General features: G+C 38.3%; 1 protein-coding gene and 1 pseudogene across 1 annotated transcript; both read right to left on the minus strand.

Moving 5' to 3' along the window:
- Positions 1-5,567: 5,567 nt before the first annotated feature.
- On the minus strand, positions 5,568-6,491 carry LOC148113795 (vomeronasal type-2 receptor 26-like; annotated as a pseudogene).
- A 2,648-nt stretch (positions 6,492-9,139) lies between these two features.
- Positions 9,140-16,117, minus strand: LOC148113796 (vomeronasal type-2 receptor 26-like). Its single transcript, XM_087893393.1, has 5 exons — positions 15,945-16,117; positions 14,339-14,630; positions 13,175-14,032; positions 11,395-11,622; positions 9,140-9,148 (listed from the first exon to the last, which is right to left on the minus strand). The coding sequence occupies exons 1-5, from the start codon at positions 16,115-16,117 to the stop codon at positions 9,140-9,142; spliced, it is 1,560 nt and encodes a 519-aa protein (XP_087749519.1).
- Between the last annotated feature and the right edge of the window lie 718 nt (positions 16,118-16,835).

A 16,835-nucleotide genomic window follows, 5' to 3' on the forward strand; every position in this document is an offset into this window, starting at 1 on the left:
GCAAGGGGTCATATACTACAGCTACTGGGGTTGACTGCTGATGATCTGAAGAAGATTGAACTTTTACCCTCCCCTGCATACTGCTCCAGAGTGTTACTTAATTTTGATAACCCCAGCACCCCGAAATTATTCTTCAGGAGAAGTTCTCTGCTAAGATCTTTCGGCATCATGCCAAGCAGAGTCTTCAAAGATATATCGATTAAGCCACTCTTAAGAATCCGACAATCTGTGACCAGCAGGAGACTTACAGCCCCAAAAAGACCCTTAGCAGCACATACTAATGTGCCAATTTTGAATGCCATCCCTAATACTAGACCATTTATCAAACACAGATCCATTACTGCAATACTTCCCGATGGCATCTTCTCAGATGGTACCTTGTCTGTTCCTCCTACAGCTGGTCAAATCTTCTCCCCTCAGCGAGGCCCATCTCATCAGGAAGTTTGTCACGATCTGATCAGCTGGGAAGAAATGGCCCCAAAGGAAGCGACACCAGCCCAGGGCCTCCAAAGTTCCTTAGTGAATAAGCCTCAGGCTAGTGCCTCTGGGATTCCACCCATCTATGAAACCATTCCATCTCAAGACAATTTTTGGAATCTGGAGGAGATACAGCTTTTCGACTCCTTTCGCGCACTTCCACAACCAGAAAGGGCCCAAATTATAAAGCGCCTGTCTGCAGTTAAATCCAAGCTCTGGAGTCTTTCACTACCTGATAAGGATCCCCCTGGACCCCAGGGAGTCCACATCAATTTATCAGAGGCAGTTCCCTCGGCCCTCCCTCCAGAATGTCCAACTTGTAAACTTGAAGATCCAGGGCTACTCCAAACCCCGTCTGTTGATGTCACCGAATGCTTGCCAGGTAAGCAACCAATGAATGATAGAAGCATAAACTGGACTGCGTGTAGAGCCCTACAGCCTCATGAACAAGGCTCGCCTCCCTTCCACTTTTCTTTGCCTTTATCTCCCAAAAGGGTGACACTTCCATCGAATAACGGCTATATTTTTTCGGATTTGAAGGGCTCTCTGGAAAAAATTAATTATACAGAATGACTAGCAAACCCGGCATCCCCCCCTTGCACACTTAGATGCCTTTCATGGAATATAGCAGGTTGGGGGAGAAGGTGCGGCACCACCGATTTTATTAACTATATTCAGTCATTTGATGTGGTCCTGCTTCAGGAGACCTGGGCATGCGATAAGATATCCCTTACAGGGTTTACGGCCATTTCTTTGGCTGCTACCAAACAATTCAAGTCGGGAAGACCTAAGGGTGGTTTAGCTTGTTTGGTCTCTACCTCCCTGAAAGTGGAGACAGTGGAGCTCCCCCCCAGTGGGTCCTTAGCTATGGCGCTCCTAATTAAGAGAGGACACAGTAAAATGCTAGTGTTCAACGTTTACCTTCCCCCGACGGTGAGCCAAGCCGACACTAAGGCTCAATGGGGCGAACTGGAGAGCTATATTACCCATACAGAAACTAAATTTCCAGTGCCGTACATCTTTATAGGGGGTGACTTTAATGCCCGATTGGGAGGCCAAATTCCCCCACCAATTGAGGCACTCTACTCCCAAGAAATCTGCCAGGCCATAGGACACCAGATCTCAGCCAGGCATTCTAAGGATGAGCTAACAAATTTTGCCGGCGTTCAATTAGCCCTCTTAGCATCCCAACACAATATGACAATCCTTAACGGGAGTACCCCAGGCGATCTAGCGGGTGAATTTACTTTTAGCTCTTCACGGGGGAGTAGTGTTATTGATTTTGTGATGGTTTCCCAGCCACTAAGACAGGCAGTCCATGTTTTTTTTGTGGACTGCCTCACGGAGAGCGACCACTACCCCCTGGTCACAATCATTGGGCTCTTTACAAATATACATCTGCCTAAGGGCCCCCAAATACTGGATCCTTATGTGACCTCTTATGCAAGGAGGATCAAATGGTCTCCCAAGACTGAAAGAAAGTTCCACTCTCTTTTATCATCACCGGAGTGTCTTAGCCTATACAATCAGGCCTTAACATGCAGTGACTCAGCGGCAATCTTGACCTTCGAATCATTAATTAACAGTATTCAAAGGGAACTAGGAGCTGATCGTAGGCCAAGTGGCCCATATCGCCCAAGAAGCAATCCCTGGTTCGATGAAGAATGTGTGCTGCTCAGGAACAAGATCAGACAGGTTTACCTGCTCTATCGTAATCGAGGGGATAAACGCCTACCTGAGGACTATTACCGCCTGAAGCGGGAGTATAAAGGACTAATTGTTAAGAAAAAGAGGGCTAAAGAAAAAGAGAAGTGGGACCTACTTCTCCTCTCTATTCAGCAGAAGAACACCCGACTATTTTGGCAAATGGTCGCCTGTTCGCTGCCTGGTCATCAAGAACTCCCTCTCTGTTGCATTTCCAACAGAGATTGGGAAAGTCATTTTGGATCAATCTTCCAGGCTTCAATAGTCACGACCGGACTCGGACAACAACTGCCCCCTGCAATTCCGGACTGGCACCCCGTGACTCATGCTGAGATCAACGAGCTTATCTCTGAACTTAAGTCAGGCAAAGCTCCTGGCCCTGATGCTATACCCCCTGATCTGTTAAAATCTAATCCCAAGTGGTGGTCTCCTCTTTTAGCAACACTCTTTACCCATATCAATACCTCTGGCAGGATTCCTACCTCCTGGAACCAAGCAATTATTGTCCCTATTTTTAAACGAGGAAATAGGAACAACCCAGCCGATTATCGTCCTATAAGTCTGCTCTCCATCATTGGGAAATTGTACGCTAAATATCTCCAACGCAGACTCCTCACCTGGGTCGAGGAGTCCAACATTATTGGTGCTGAACAGATTGGGTTTAAAGCAGGCTGTGCCACATTGGACCACTGCTTTGTCCTAGCGCACCTGGTTGACAAATATGCCACCATACCAGGTGGTAAACTTTTTACTGCTTTTATCGATCTAAAGGCAGCATTTGATTCAATCCCAAGGGAATTGTTGTGGACAAAATTGTTCAAAAGCTCCATCGACAGACGTCTGTTGTTCCTAATTAGATCCCTATACAATCAGACTTCTAGTCAGGTCAGGTGTAGTTTGCAGGGAGAACTCTCTAACCCTATCCCGATAAAGAGTGGAGTAAGGCAGGGCTGTCTCCTGGCTCCTCTTTTGTTTAACCTATTTTTATCTGATTTGGCCTCTTATATTGGATGTATTGAGTCTCACGCCCCAAAGCTGTCAACAACGAAGATCCCGCTTCTCCTTTATGCTGATGACGCGGTCCTCCTATCACTGACGAGGCTTGGCCTGAAAAGGCTTCTCTCTGCATTTGGGTCCTACTGTGCTGAGAATCACTTGTCCATTAACTACGACAAATCAAAAGTCTTGGTGTTCTCTAGTGCCCGGAAGTTACACAACTGGGCTATTAAGGGTAATGCTGTTAAGCAGGTTTCCCATTTTAAGTATTTAGGTATACATTTTCAGAACACTGGTGCTTGGACTAGACACCGAACCCAGGTGCTGAATTCAGCTTTTTGTAGCCATCAGCAGATTTTAAGATTTTTCTATACCCAAGGTGGCCAATTTATTCCTTCTGCTCTGCGTATTTACAAAGCCAAAACCTTGGCCCAAACTCTTTATGGAATTCCGATATGGATACAGGGCTTCAAGGAGTGTATTGAAAGAACGCAGGCTGCTTTTTTAAGGAAACTTTTGGGTCTCCCTCCCTGTGTTGGCTTTGCTCCGATGTATCTGGAACTGGGCATTCGATCAGTTGAATGCATGGCGTGGATCAACACCTTTAAATGGTGGTTTCGGGCACTCTTTTTGGCAGCCCCTGGCAGCTACCTCTCCCTGGTGTTAGCTGACCCCTATACGTCTCGATGGGAGAGGGATCTGACGAAGAAACTCCACCTGTTAGGTTTTTCGGGGGATGCCATGGGAGACTATGGCCTTAAAGATGCCCAATGTAGGGTAGTCCAACGGCTTGTGGACATAGACTTACAATATCTGAGAGCTAGAGCCAATAAAACCTGCTCCCCTCTGGTCTTCAGCCAACTTAATAATTTTGGACTGAGGATGGCCTCATATTTCTATACTCTAACCATCCCTAAGTATAGAAGAGTCTTCTCCCTTGCTCGTTTTAACGTCTTGCCTTCAGCATTGCTGGACGGACGATTCAAGAGGCTTCCGAGGGGCGAGCGGCTATGTCCCTGTGGTAGAGCGGAGGTTGAGACTGTGGAGCATGTCCTTTTACACTGCCCCATGTACAACGTAGCCAGGACTAATTTGATGTCTCTCTTAGAGACAGATTTCTGTGGGCCCAATGATAGTGATTTGGCCTTGTATTGTCTAGGGGATGGCTCCTCATACACTACCTCTCAGGTCTCAAAATTTTTTCTAAGAGCCGTAACCATTAGAGGAGAGCGCTGTGGTCCCTCTCAGCCGGGGCTTCCGGTGGCCGGCTGTTCGTGATGTTCTTTTCCCTATGTTTTTCTGTAGCTATGCTTGCATTTTGGTCTGTGACCGTAAATAAATTTATTATTATTATTATTTATTATCTTCTTCTTGATTGAAATGAAATTCAACTTAGAGAAAAGTAAAGTCTTACACTTAGGCAAGAAAAACCAAAAGTAGACATATAGACTGGGTGAAACCAGGTTTAATAATATGAGAGGGATCTTGGGGTCTTAGTGGACAACCAATTAAATATGAGCCAACAGTGTGTGGTGGCAGCCAAAAAAGCCAATGCAATTCTAAATTGCGTTAACAGAGGGATCACAATCAAGATCAAGCGATGTAGTAAAATCATTCTATAAAGTCTTAGTAGGACCACACCTAGAATACTGCATCCAGTTTTTGTCACCACACTATAAAAAAGTTTTTGAGACACTAGAAAGAGTGCAGAGAAGAGCAACCAAGATGATTAGGGGATTGGAGGCTAAAACATACGATGAATGATTTCAGGAACTGGGCATGACTAGTCTAGTGAAGAGAAGGACCAGGAGAGACATGATAGCAGTGTTCCAATATTTGAGTGGTTGCCACAGACAGGAGGGGATCAACTTATTTTCCAAGGCACCAGAAGTCCATGAAACAATGTATAGAAACTGAACAAGGAGAGATTGAACCTGGAAATATGGAAACACTTTGTGACAGTGAGAACAATTAACCAATGGAACAGCTTGCCTTCAGAAGTTGTGAGAGCTTCAACACTGGAAGCTTTCAAGAAGAGACTACCATCGGTCAGAAATGTTGTAGGGTCTCCTGCTTCGGCAGGGAGTTGACTAGATGACCTACAACATCCCTTCCAACTCTGTTCATCAGTTAAAAAAGCTATTGCCTACTACTCTGATTAGGGCTGAGAATCATTATCTAACAATCAACAATTATCTAACAATTAAAAAGTGATTAGGGGACTTTTTTTCAGATTGTGAAGTGAACTTCTCAGAAGAATTGCTTTCTATGTCCTATTGATGTAGCGATAGAAGGAAAAAGGCCATACTTCAAATTGGGGGTGGGTGGGACCTATATGCTGAAAGCAACTAATTAGATTTCCTTCAAAGGGTACGGTGTTAAAATCATTTTCATTTTTTCATTAGTTGCTCCTTCTTATTCAGATTAGGTCTTAGAACAATGATATAGCATTTGGGGGAAAATATGCAGCCCAGTAATCCAGCTGCTGAAGCCAAAATGGAAAAGATCTCCACAGCCACCATGTATTTTCCCTTGGTACTCAAATAGGTGGGAACAAATGACACCCAAACACTGCAAAAGACCAACATGCTGAAAGTGATAAATTTGGCTTCATTAAAGCTGTCAGGCAAATTCCTAGCTAGGAAAGCCACGGTGAAACTGACAGCAGTCAAGAACCCCAAAAAGCCAAGGACTGTATAAAACATAGTGGTTGAACCTTCATTACATTGCTGGATAATTTCTTCAGCCATGGAGTGCCTGTCAGAATCTGGGAATGGAGGAGAAATTGTGAGCCACACCACACAAATGCAGAATTGTGTCAATGAGCAAGATAGGACAATAGAGATAGCCAGCCCTTTTCCCACCCATTTTCTCATTTTGGAACCGGGCTTGGTGGCCATGAAAGCAAGGACCACTATGATAGTTTTCCCCAATATACAAGAAAGGGCTACAGAGAAGATGATGCCAAAAGCAGTTTGTCGCAAGAGACATTTGACTTGGTCAGGTTGCCCAATGAAGAGCAAAGTGCAAAGGAAAGAGAGCAGGAGAGCAGCAAGAAGGCTATAAGTGAGGTTCCTATTATTGGCTTTCACAATAGGTGTGTCCTGATGTTTAATGAATATCCTGAGCACCACAGCTGAGATGACAGAAAAGGAGACTGCAATAACTGCCAAAGAAATCCCCAAAGGTTCTTCATAAGTTAAGTAAATTATACGTTTTGGAAGGCAAGTATCCTTATCCTTGTTTGGATATTGATCCTCTGGACAAGAGAAACAGTCATCCAAGTCTGAAAAAGAAACCATTCATAGAAACATTATCTCATCATTTCATTTTCAGTATATTCCAATTTTACAGACATCTGTAGACTTAAGTAGATCTCAGTTTGATTACTAGAATGACCTTCATATGGTGCTGCCCTTGAAGACCATTTCAAAAGTGTAACTGGTTTGCATTGCAGTGGACATGCACTTAATGGACATGGCTCCAAGTTGCTTAGTCTCTGCAATTCCATTTTCTGGTTATCACCATTAAATCCCTGAATGTCATAGGGCCAAATTATAGGTGAGATCACCCTTCTTCAATGGTATCTGTCTTTCCCAATAAGTCCGATAGATGGGCATGCTACAGAGTTTTGTGCTAAATGTTGCCTCTTGGAGTTCAGAGTTGTATCTGGTCTGTACTGTCCAGTCTTTTCCAATACTTTTCCATGTATGTGAGTTTCCTACCATTTTAACCTTGTAGCAGGTTTGGAAAACCTTATTGTTCCTCTAAAGTATTAGGCTAGAATGTCGGTTGACTCAGGAGCCTGATTTATCTGGTACCTGATGGCAGGGGTGATTTGTGTTTCTAAAGATTTTGGTAAGCTACTGAGGTTTATTATATGAGATAGGCAACCATATACATTCCAGAATCAATCAATCAATCAATCAATCAATCAATCAATCAATCATTTGGGTGGAATAGGAAGTAAAAACTAGTAAAAGCCATGGAAAAATTATCAATGAAAAATTACCTTTATTTCCAAAAAGTAATGACAAAGGTTTCTGGAAAAATGCTGTTTATAATTTTTCAAGGAAACATAAGAAGGAATAATTCAAATCTACTGTTGCTTAACGTTAAAATGAACTGATTGGTTTTATCACCAAGTAGCTCACTGAAGTATGAAAAAAAAATTAAGAATCTAAATTGTAAAATTCAAGAATGCGATAAAGGAATAATGGAATCACAAATAGAAGAAAAGTAGATATTGGAAGTTATTAATACATTGAAAATAGGTAAGACACCAGGGTTAGATGGACTAGGCGTAGAATATTATAAAAATGTTAAAAGACTATTGGTGCCAAAGATGAATATATAAATATTAAATATATAATACTTAATAAAATAATGGATGTGGAAAATATTCCACATTCCTGGAAGCAATCTTTGATAATATTGATAGCAAAACCAGATAAAGATCATACAAACCCAGGATCGAATATACTAATATCCCTTATTAATCAGGACGCTAAGATTTTTACAGCAATGTTGGCAAATAGTCTGAATATATTTATAGAGAATTATATTAAAAATGACCAGTGTGGATTTATAAGAGGCCAACAAATGTCAAATGTAGCAAGAAGGGCATTAAATGTAGGTTACTATATAAAGAATCAAAAATTAAAGGTGGGTTTATTTGCATTAGATGTATTTAAGGTGTTTGATTGTGTGGAATGGCCTACGTTGAAGATATTTATAGAAAAGTTAGGTTTTGGAAAAAAAAATAGAGAATAATTCAGAGAATAAAGCAAGAATAATTATAAATGATGGTATTACAGAGACATTAACCTTAAGCCGGGAATGAGACAGGGTTGCCCTTTATTCCCAGTTTTATTTGCATTATTGATGGAGGTTTTGGCAAATGCAATTAGGGAAGATTCATTGATTGAAGGAATTGGTGTACATAAAAAACTAAAATAAATTTATTTGCAGATGATACATTATTAACATTTCAAAATTGCGTAGTTATTATACGGAGGATATATTTACACCTGAACAAATTTGGTAATATAATGAATTACAAATAAACTGGAAAAAAACAGAAATGATGTTATATAACCATAGTAAAGAAGAAATGGAGGAAAATATAAATTAAAAATAGTAGAGTTGAAACAATTAAGGGAAATAGGTGAACCTATAGAAACGTATTGGTTTTAAAAATTGCTAAGATGATTCAAAACCCTTTTTTAAAAAAATTGCTAGAACTATGGAATAAATGGAGATACCAATTTGTGCTAGGAATTTCTCCTTTAACACCAGTGGTGGAAATAGAGAAATTACCTAAGATTAAATTGAAAGAATGGATTAGTAAATTAAAAGAAAATCAGATGTATAAATGGGAAGAATGGAAGAACAAGATAAAAAATATAACACAACAAAAGAATGTTTTATCAGATATTAAATTAAATTGGTTGAATTAAATACAATCAGAGAAATGGATAAAAATTGAAGAAAGATTTGAAGAGAAAGATAAACAGTTAAAAAAATTTGAAATGATTATAAAAGAATGTGAGGTGAATGAAGAATATATAGGTAAAGGAAGAACTGGGAAAATACAGTATATAGAACATTACCTGAATTAGAAGGTCAGGGAAAAGATTTAAAATTAATTTGGGAATCAGATTTAGGAGAAATAAATGATAATGATTTGAAAAATATTTGGAACAGAAGGATATATAAGAATATGTCAGTTAGAGTTAAGGAAAATGAATATAAAGTGATATGGAGGTGGTATCTAACACCAGGTAAATTAAATCAAATAGATATTAAATATACAAAAATTTGTTGGATGTGCGAGAAAGAGGTTGGAACATATAAACATATGTGGTGGGATTGTGATAGTGCACAAAAACTATGGGACATGGTGTTTAGAGAAATTAGAGCACTTTTGAATGTAAATTTAGATATGTCACCGAGGATTGCATTACTGTTGCTGTTGAAAAAACAGGATATAAATGAAGCAAAAAAGGAATTGATTGTAAAGTTGATAATGGTAGCTAGATTAGTGATGGCTAAATATTGGGGACAAAATTGGGATATTCAAAGAAAATAAGTGGTATAATGAAATTTGGAGTATGGCAACAAATGATAAATTAACAACAGAAATTAAATTTTAAAAAGGGATGATTCATGTAAACAATTATAATGAAATATGAGGCGATTTTATAAAAACAGTGTTGTTGGAAGGCAAAGGGAATAAACCTATTCAAGAATATATGTTGTTTTGGAGGGGATAAGGGCACAATTGGCATATATTGTATATCTTTTAGTTGTGATAGAAGAAGAAATATAAGAAATATAAGGGGCGGGGAGTCTCAGGGGGGATGCACTGTTTCAATAAGTTGCTACGCTCAATATTTTCAATCATCATACTATTTATTAAAGATATTTATTTATTAAAAATAACCCCCATTTATATTTATTATATCATTGAAACATATAATATAATTCTTTGCTTACCCAATTGATTAGCTATCTTCCCATCTGGACATATTTTACAGTTATAGCAACAGGATAATTTCCCTTCCACTTTTATCTTGCTGTGGCCAAGAGGACACTTCTTGTTACAGATGGAAAGAGGTAATGCCTGCTCAGAAAATAAACCAAAATTCACAGAAAAAATGTAATCTTGGTGAATTGTTCTTTCCATCAATTACACATATGCAAACTCTTCATTGGAAAAATGTGGAATATGCTCCGCACAGCCTGTTTTCACCAAAAACGCACCTGTTTTTGGCCTGCAGAGTGTAATGAGGGCCAGGGAGGGCGAAAACACAACGCACAGAGGGTTCAGGAGGGAAAAGATGCCTGTATTCAGTCTATAAGATGCACCTAAATTTTCACCCACTTTTGGGGGGGAGGGAAAGTGCGTCTTATGCTCTGAAAAATACAGTACGTAGATGTTATATTTTCTTTAATTAAAGAATGTGATCAGCCATCCCCTATTTCAGAGGAGGTTATTAAAAAGTTAATTCTAAAGTGTTGAAATCATGAAATTTGTATTTTTTTTAAAAAAAATCATTCTGTTTTAATAAATTTTATTTATCTTAAAGTACATACACCTCTAAAGAATTACCCACTTACTCCTTCGGGCCTTGCAAAGGGCTGGAAGACCACATCCTGCCAACTGGTTTGGAGCTACAAAGTGGTTATATCATTCTGAGGGTGGTTGAAGGACTAAGCTAAGATCCTATCTCCTCCCTTCCTTCTCATCTTGTCAATCTTAAATCAATTTCAATGTCAATATTTATTGTTTTAATGTTTTACAATTACAAGCCACCTAGTGTCACCTCTAGGTACCCATTCCTAGGTGAGATGGGCAGCATATAAGTTTAATAATAAATAATAATACATGTAAGTTGATCCCAATTTGCGCCCAAAATTTCTGCTGCTAAGTGAGACAGTTGTTAAGTGAGTTTTGCCCATTTTATGACCTTTCTCACCAGAGTTGTTAAGTGAATCACTGCAGTTGTTAATAGCAATAGCAATAGCATTTAGACTTATATCACAGTGTTTTACAGCCCTCTCTAAGCAGTTTTCAAAGTCAGCCTATTGCCCCCAATCTGGGTCCTCCTTTTACCAACCTCAGAAGGATGGAAGGCTGAGTCAATCTTGAGCCTGGTGACATTCGATCTGCCAAACTGCTGGCACCCAGTGATCAGCAGAAGTAGCCTGCAGTACTGCACTCTAACAACTGCACCACTGCGGCTCTGTGTTCAGTTAGTAACACAGTAGTTAAATGAATCTGACTTCCCCAGTGACTAGCAAAAAGTGATCACACGACGCTGGACACTGTAGCTGTCATAAGTATGAGTCATCTGAATTTTGATCACATGACCATGAGGATGCTGCTATGGTTGTAAGTATGAACAGTGGTCATACATATCTTTTGTCAGTGTCATTGTAACATCAATAAATAACATATGGACTGCTCAATGCTTCCTTACTCCAAATGTTGCTGTGATTGTTATTGTGTAATCATTTATTCCACAGGTATCAAACTTGCGGCATTCCATTGCTGTCACATGACATATAGTGACATTTTCCCCCTTCATGGAGCTGGGGTGAGCGTGGCCTGCATGTGACACAGCTGGCCTGCGGGCTGCCAGTTTGACACCCTTGATTTAGTCCATCAATCTGTGGCTAATAATTTCAGGAAAAGGGAAAAATGAGACATACCTGGTTAAACATGAGAGGCCAAACAGCTTCCTTATCAGAAATGGTGAGGAGCTTTTCTGAGAGAGCCAGGTGGTCAATCTTTCCAATTTGGATTTTCAGAAAGGACTTATTTGGAAATGTGACCCAATTTAAAATATCAAGTCCAGTTTCTAATTCCCCATTGGGACCAAAGGAAATCTGTTCTCCAGCACTGTTGTTAAAGGAGACTTGTTGCAAAAAAAGGTGGAGCTAAAGGAAGATGACAAAAAAGAGGAAAAAACCATGAATGTTATCAGGAATCTTTGAAGGGGATGGGAACATTTCAATTTTTTTCTTCCAGTTTGGCCTAGGTTTAAAGAAAAGTAAGCTCTTCCATTTTGCCTTGGTCAAACTATTTCAAACTTTTAAAAAAATATAGTTTTATCAAATACATTTGAAAAACTGTCAGATGAGAATTCCAACAGAAAATCCAGAAAGGGACAGATCTAGGAAATTACTTTGCTTTGATTGAGCATTTCAGAAATGGGGAATTCAGTGTTCTGCCATATAATAGGCAAGATAGAGAGTTGCATGTTTAAAGGAGCCAGAATTGTGTTTGCACAACATTGGAAGGGCGAGGAGATCCCCACAGAAGTAAAGATAATAACGATAATTTTAGAATGTGCAGAAATGAATAAACTAACATTTCAAATTAAAGAAAAGGAAGACACTGAATATTTTGAGGTATGGGATCTGTTCTATCGATGGTTAAATAAGAGAAACAGGAGTTAGAATCTCGAGGATGACAAGGAAAAGATTAATCTCACTACTAGGGTTGTTTACTGCAAATTATTAATTTTGATTAATTTTGATTAGTTAATGTTATGAGGGAAAAGCACTGTTAATTATCAAGTTACCATAAGGGGATACTATTATTATGACTATGACAAATATTACTCCAAAGAACTGTAACCAGGCAACACACTGTATATATGGATTTTGAACATATTGGTCTTTTTTATCTATATTATTATTTTTTTAAAAAGAGAGAGAGAGTGGCATGGTTGTCTAGTGGTGAAAACCCTTGCATCCCTTTTAGAAGATTAAGAGTTCAATACTAAGCAGTGAAAACTGTTTCTCCATGAGGGCACAAAGAGAAAATATCTGCTATGAACTCTGGGTGGTGTCAGGAAGGGCAACCGGCCAGTAAACAGTCAGGTCCATTCAGTTGCCCCATCTCTACCCTGAATTAAGGGATTACAGGGTCATAAAAAAAGACTTAGTGTAGGCAAGGTAGAATTCTCTGAGGCAGACTATTCTAGGACAAGATGGCTTTTACTTCCATCAGGGGGTAATTCCGGGTGTTACTTTTGAGGGAAAAAAAAACTTGAACTATTCTTCATGCAATTCATTGACAATATTGTCATTCACTGGAAGTAACACTAAGTATAGTTACCTTTTGAATCCGTACCTTTGACACCTTTGAATCTTAGTTACTCAAAAATTAAGTTGGTGAGGAATAATAATGCTATTCAGTAGTAAAGCAGTTTTCATTTTCTACATATAAAATTGTTAAATATAATGGATTGAATAAGATCCTCTACATACCATTTAAGACATAAAATGAAGTCCATATGTTACATATTTTTGTGTCATATTTTCATATGAAAATATCAACTACTTCTATATAGCTTTCAAAACTATCTATAAAGAATTCTAACTGTTAAAACAACAGAACGCAACAAAACAACACAAAACACAAAACCAGTCTCCTATTCTGGTACTTGGTGATTTCCCCAAATTTTGTATTAGCCAACATTACTTGCCAGGGTGATTGGAGGAAGAGCTTCCATCTCCTCTCATTCATTTTTTGTCTCCCTTTGAGTTTGGCGGAACGCAGGGCCTTCAGAGCATGTGCCACAGCATAGACAGCATTATAGACGCTGTAACTTTGTCCATTCACGGTGGTGTCAAAGACAGAATTAGGAAGACTCTCCAGCTTCTCTTCTCCAGTGCAGATCCTTTCAGCATTCTCATCGGTAATATCACTGGAGAAGGAGCATTCAAATGCATCTTTCCAGAAATCCCTAATAAACCCATCATCTTTTTCTAAGTTTGGGTTTCTCTTCTTCATAAATTGTTGGAATCCGGTCAGCTCCTTTGAGTGAATTGCAAAAGAAAGTGCACCATGGAGAAAATCAATGGGCAATGGTCTTTGCATTAGAATGGATGTGAATTCCATCTGGGCTCTCATGATCCAAACTTTGGCCGTTCTCTCCTTTGGAATGTTATCATAATTGAAAAAATAGATCATTAGCCTCAAAGGCACCAAGCCTGAAATTTCAGCACTTAAGATCACTGCAATGACTGTACTCTCCATGATCACTTTGAATATTTTACCTGTATTTTCTATCCACTCAGCAGCTGCATTACCATATATTATCTGGGGAAGACATTCTATAAAGTCAAAGCAGATTCCTCTCTCTGAAAACATGGAAAGTCTCTTCTGAATGAATCTGTCTTTATCTTCCTGAAGCAGAGAAACTAACCCAACCCAGGTCCATCCAAAATGCAACAATAAGTGCAATATTCCTTTAAATTGGTGGTTGTCATCCAGGAACATCCATTTGACAAATGTTGCTGTTTCAGTATTCATCAATGGAGCTGATCCATATGTGATCTAAATCGAGAAAGTCAGAAGAATATAGGAATAAAGGGTCTCTTCCACAACAACAACAACAACAATAATAACCAATGCATGTCTATTTCTTTAATCCAATATCTGGGTTTGAGTGGGATAGAAAAATAGTGTGCATAAAAATTAGTTTTACACGACGTCTGCAATTTTGCTCATCAAACAAAAAGGGACAGCCCTTTCAAGATGTTCTTAGTAATGGTTTTGCTCAAATTCTCATTTCAGTGACCCACCTTTTGAATATAATTAATAGCTGGTGAACAACTCATATTGAACCATTTTTTGTCTCACCTGGGGAAATTTGTAGTTGCACAGAGAGATTGCCATGTTGAGACAGGTGTTACTCTGGGGTCCTCCAATGAAAGCTACTGTGTTGATCTGCTCATTGCATTTGTAGTTGGGTATAAATTCATCTTTTGTAGATAGAAATTCCATTGATAAATGATAAGTTGTACTTTCCACAGGATAGTCAGTAGCAATACGGAAACCAAGGCTAATATTGGGTATAATCCCAGAATGTTCATTGATCTCCTTTACAGCAAATGCAAGAGCCAAAGTGTGCTGGTAATTGTGAGTGATGAACCTTCAGTGAGAGTTAGATATTGTCAATATATTTCTGTTTCAGAATTATATATACAGAAAGATATAAATTAGTGCTTATTGTTCATTCTGGACACCTGGAATTTGGTCACTATCAAATAATAGCCCTAGATTGTATCAACTAGAAAGCACCAATCTACCTGTGGCTACTTAACATTGAGCTAAGGTGGCATTTACTCAGACCCCATTTGAAATACTGTGTACGGTTCTGGAGACCTCACTTTAAAAAAAAAAGATATTGATAAGATTGAGCGAGTCAAGAAATAGGCAAGAAAAATGGTGCACAGTTTGAGGGACAAAACATATAAAGAAATATTAAAGGAACTGAATATGTTCAGCATAGAGGACAGAAGGAAAGGGGGACATGAGTGAAATCTTTAAATATATTAAGGAGTATGAATAAGATTGTTTAAGGTAGTATTCTCAATATTAATTAAAACATTAGAACATGGGATCATAATCTCTAACTGACAGGAGGGAAGTTCAAAACTATTGTTAAAAGGTATTAACTTCACAGAAAGAGTAATAGAACCTTGGAAACAACTTCCAGGGGAGGTAATGGATCAAACACCAGTTTACTGAGTTCAAACATGAAACACATCCGTTTTCTATGTTTCTATCTGATTTCAGTATTATCTATATCTTATCTATATTTTCATAGAGAAGGAAGACAACTCAGACTTAAATGTATAATAGTCTAAAATATGCACTAGACAGTTTCTCTTTTATATCTGGATGAAATGAAAGACAAATAAGCTCAAGAATAACCAGAGGATATCTGCAATATTTAGATTAGTCAGTTTCTTGAGGAGAAAAAAAATCATGCAGTATTATCTATATCCTATCTGTATTTTCTAAGGGAGGAAGCCAGCTTCATTTTACACCCTAAACATATTATAACCTAAATTATGCACTAGAGGGTTTCCTGTTTTATATCTGGATGAAATAAAAGGAAAAAAACACCTCAAGATTCAACAGAGAGCTTCTGCAATATGTAGATTAGTCAAACTTTTCTTTACTTTCAACAAGGAACTTTGTTGAAGGAAGGAAATTTTTGAGGAGAATGAAATTCATATACTTTACGATTAAATCTAATAATATTCATCTCAATTTCAACATCAATGTTAGGACAGTTCTGAAATTAAAAAAGACTAAATATGGTCACTGGAACGGGTCATATCCACTGACTAGTAACCAATACTTTTAAGCATAAAAGCGAAAGAAAATACATTTAGGTATCAATGAGGGCAAAGAAGAGGTGCGGGATGAGGAGGAGGAGAAGTAGTCAGATACTTACAGGTACTGATCAAGGACTTTATAACTGGGAAGGCTATGAAAAGTGATCTCATTTGAAAGAAAGAGAACCTGATGAATAATAGCAGCAATGATTAAATCTCCAGACTGATAGTATTTATGAACAATTGGAAAAGGACGACTAAGTTTGCAGGTGTAAGGAGGAGAAATGCACATCATAGTTGGGAAAAAAAGGAAAACTAATGTTCTGAATATAACCAATTGACTATAATATGTAGTCATTGTAGACCTCAAACAGTAACTCTTAAATTACCATTCAACTGAGTAGCTGACCATTCATTAATATTATCTAAACTTAAGACAATGAATTTTATTTAAAGTTAAAAAAATGAAGTGTCACAGATGAAATACTAATCCTACCTACGTGCACGTCTGTATTTCTAAGCAGATATAAATAAAATGCAATGTCTTAATCTGGGGTGATCATTTTTACAGTGGCAGCTGGAATTCCCTTATGATTTGAAGAAGAAGGAACAATAACTATCTTTAATCAGTAATCAGTATTATTCTTTGCAGCAGTACTTTCAAAAATATCAGAAGGAAACATGTTTATCGTATTGCAATAGTCCTTGCTGCATGAACCTTTAGAATTAAGGCATGAAACAAAAAAAGAGGGGAGTAAGAATTCATAAAATTAATACACCACTAGAAGGGGAAGAAAAAGATTAGAAACATACCCATTGAGGTCTTTTGTCCCACCAATTTTGCTTCATACATATTACTTTTAAAAAAAATATTTAATACTTTGCTTTAAAATAACTTAAGTTATTCTGTTTTTAATGCTTAATTTAATTGTATACCACCCAGAATGGCTCTCTGAGGGAGATGGGAAGTGAAGAAGAATGAAATACACATACATACATACTCACATACA

Source organism: Pantherophis guttatus, chromosome 4, assembly GCF_059756535.1.
Source record: "Pantherophis guttatus breed Tessera chromosome 4, ASM5975653v1, whole genome shotgun sequence".
NCBI lineage: Eukaryota > Metazoa > Chordata > Lepidosauria > Squamata > Colubridae > Pantherophis > Pantherophis guttatus.

Excerpts from the sequence above, each read along its gene's own strand:
- LOC148113796 (XM_087893393.1), bottom strand. The coding sequence starts at position 16,117 with ATGTGCATTTCTCCTCCTTACACCTGCAAACTTAGTCGTCCTTTTCCA. Across the intron at positions 14,033-14,338 it reads GCAACTACAAATTTCCCCAG|ATCACATATGGATCAGCTCC; the intron begins GTGAGACAAAAA and ends TTCTCGATTTAG. Across the intron at positions 11,623-13,174 it reads TCCTCCAATCACCCTGGCAA|CTCCACCTTTTTTTGCAACA; the intron begins GTAATGTTGGCT and ends ATCTTCCTTTAG.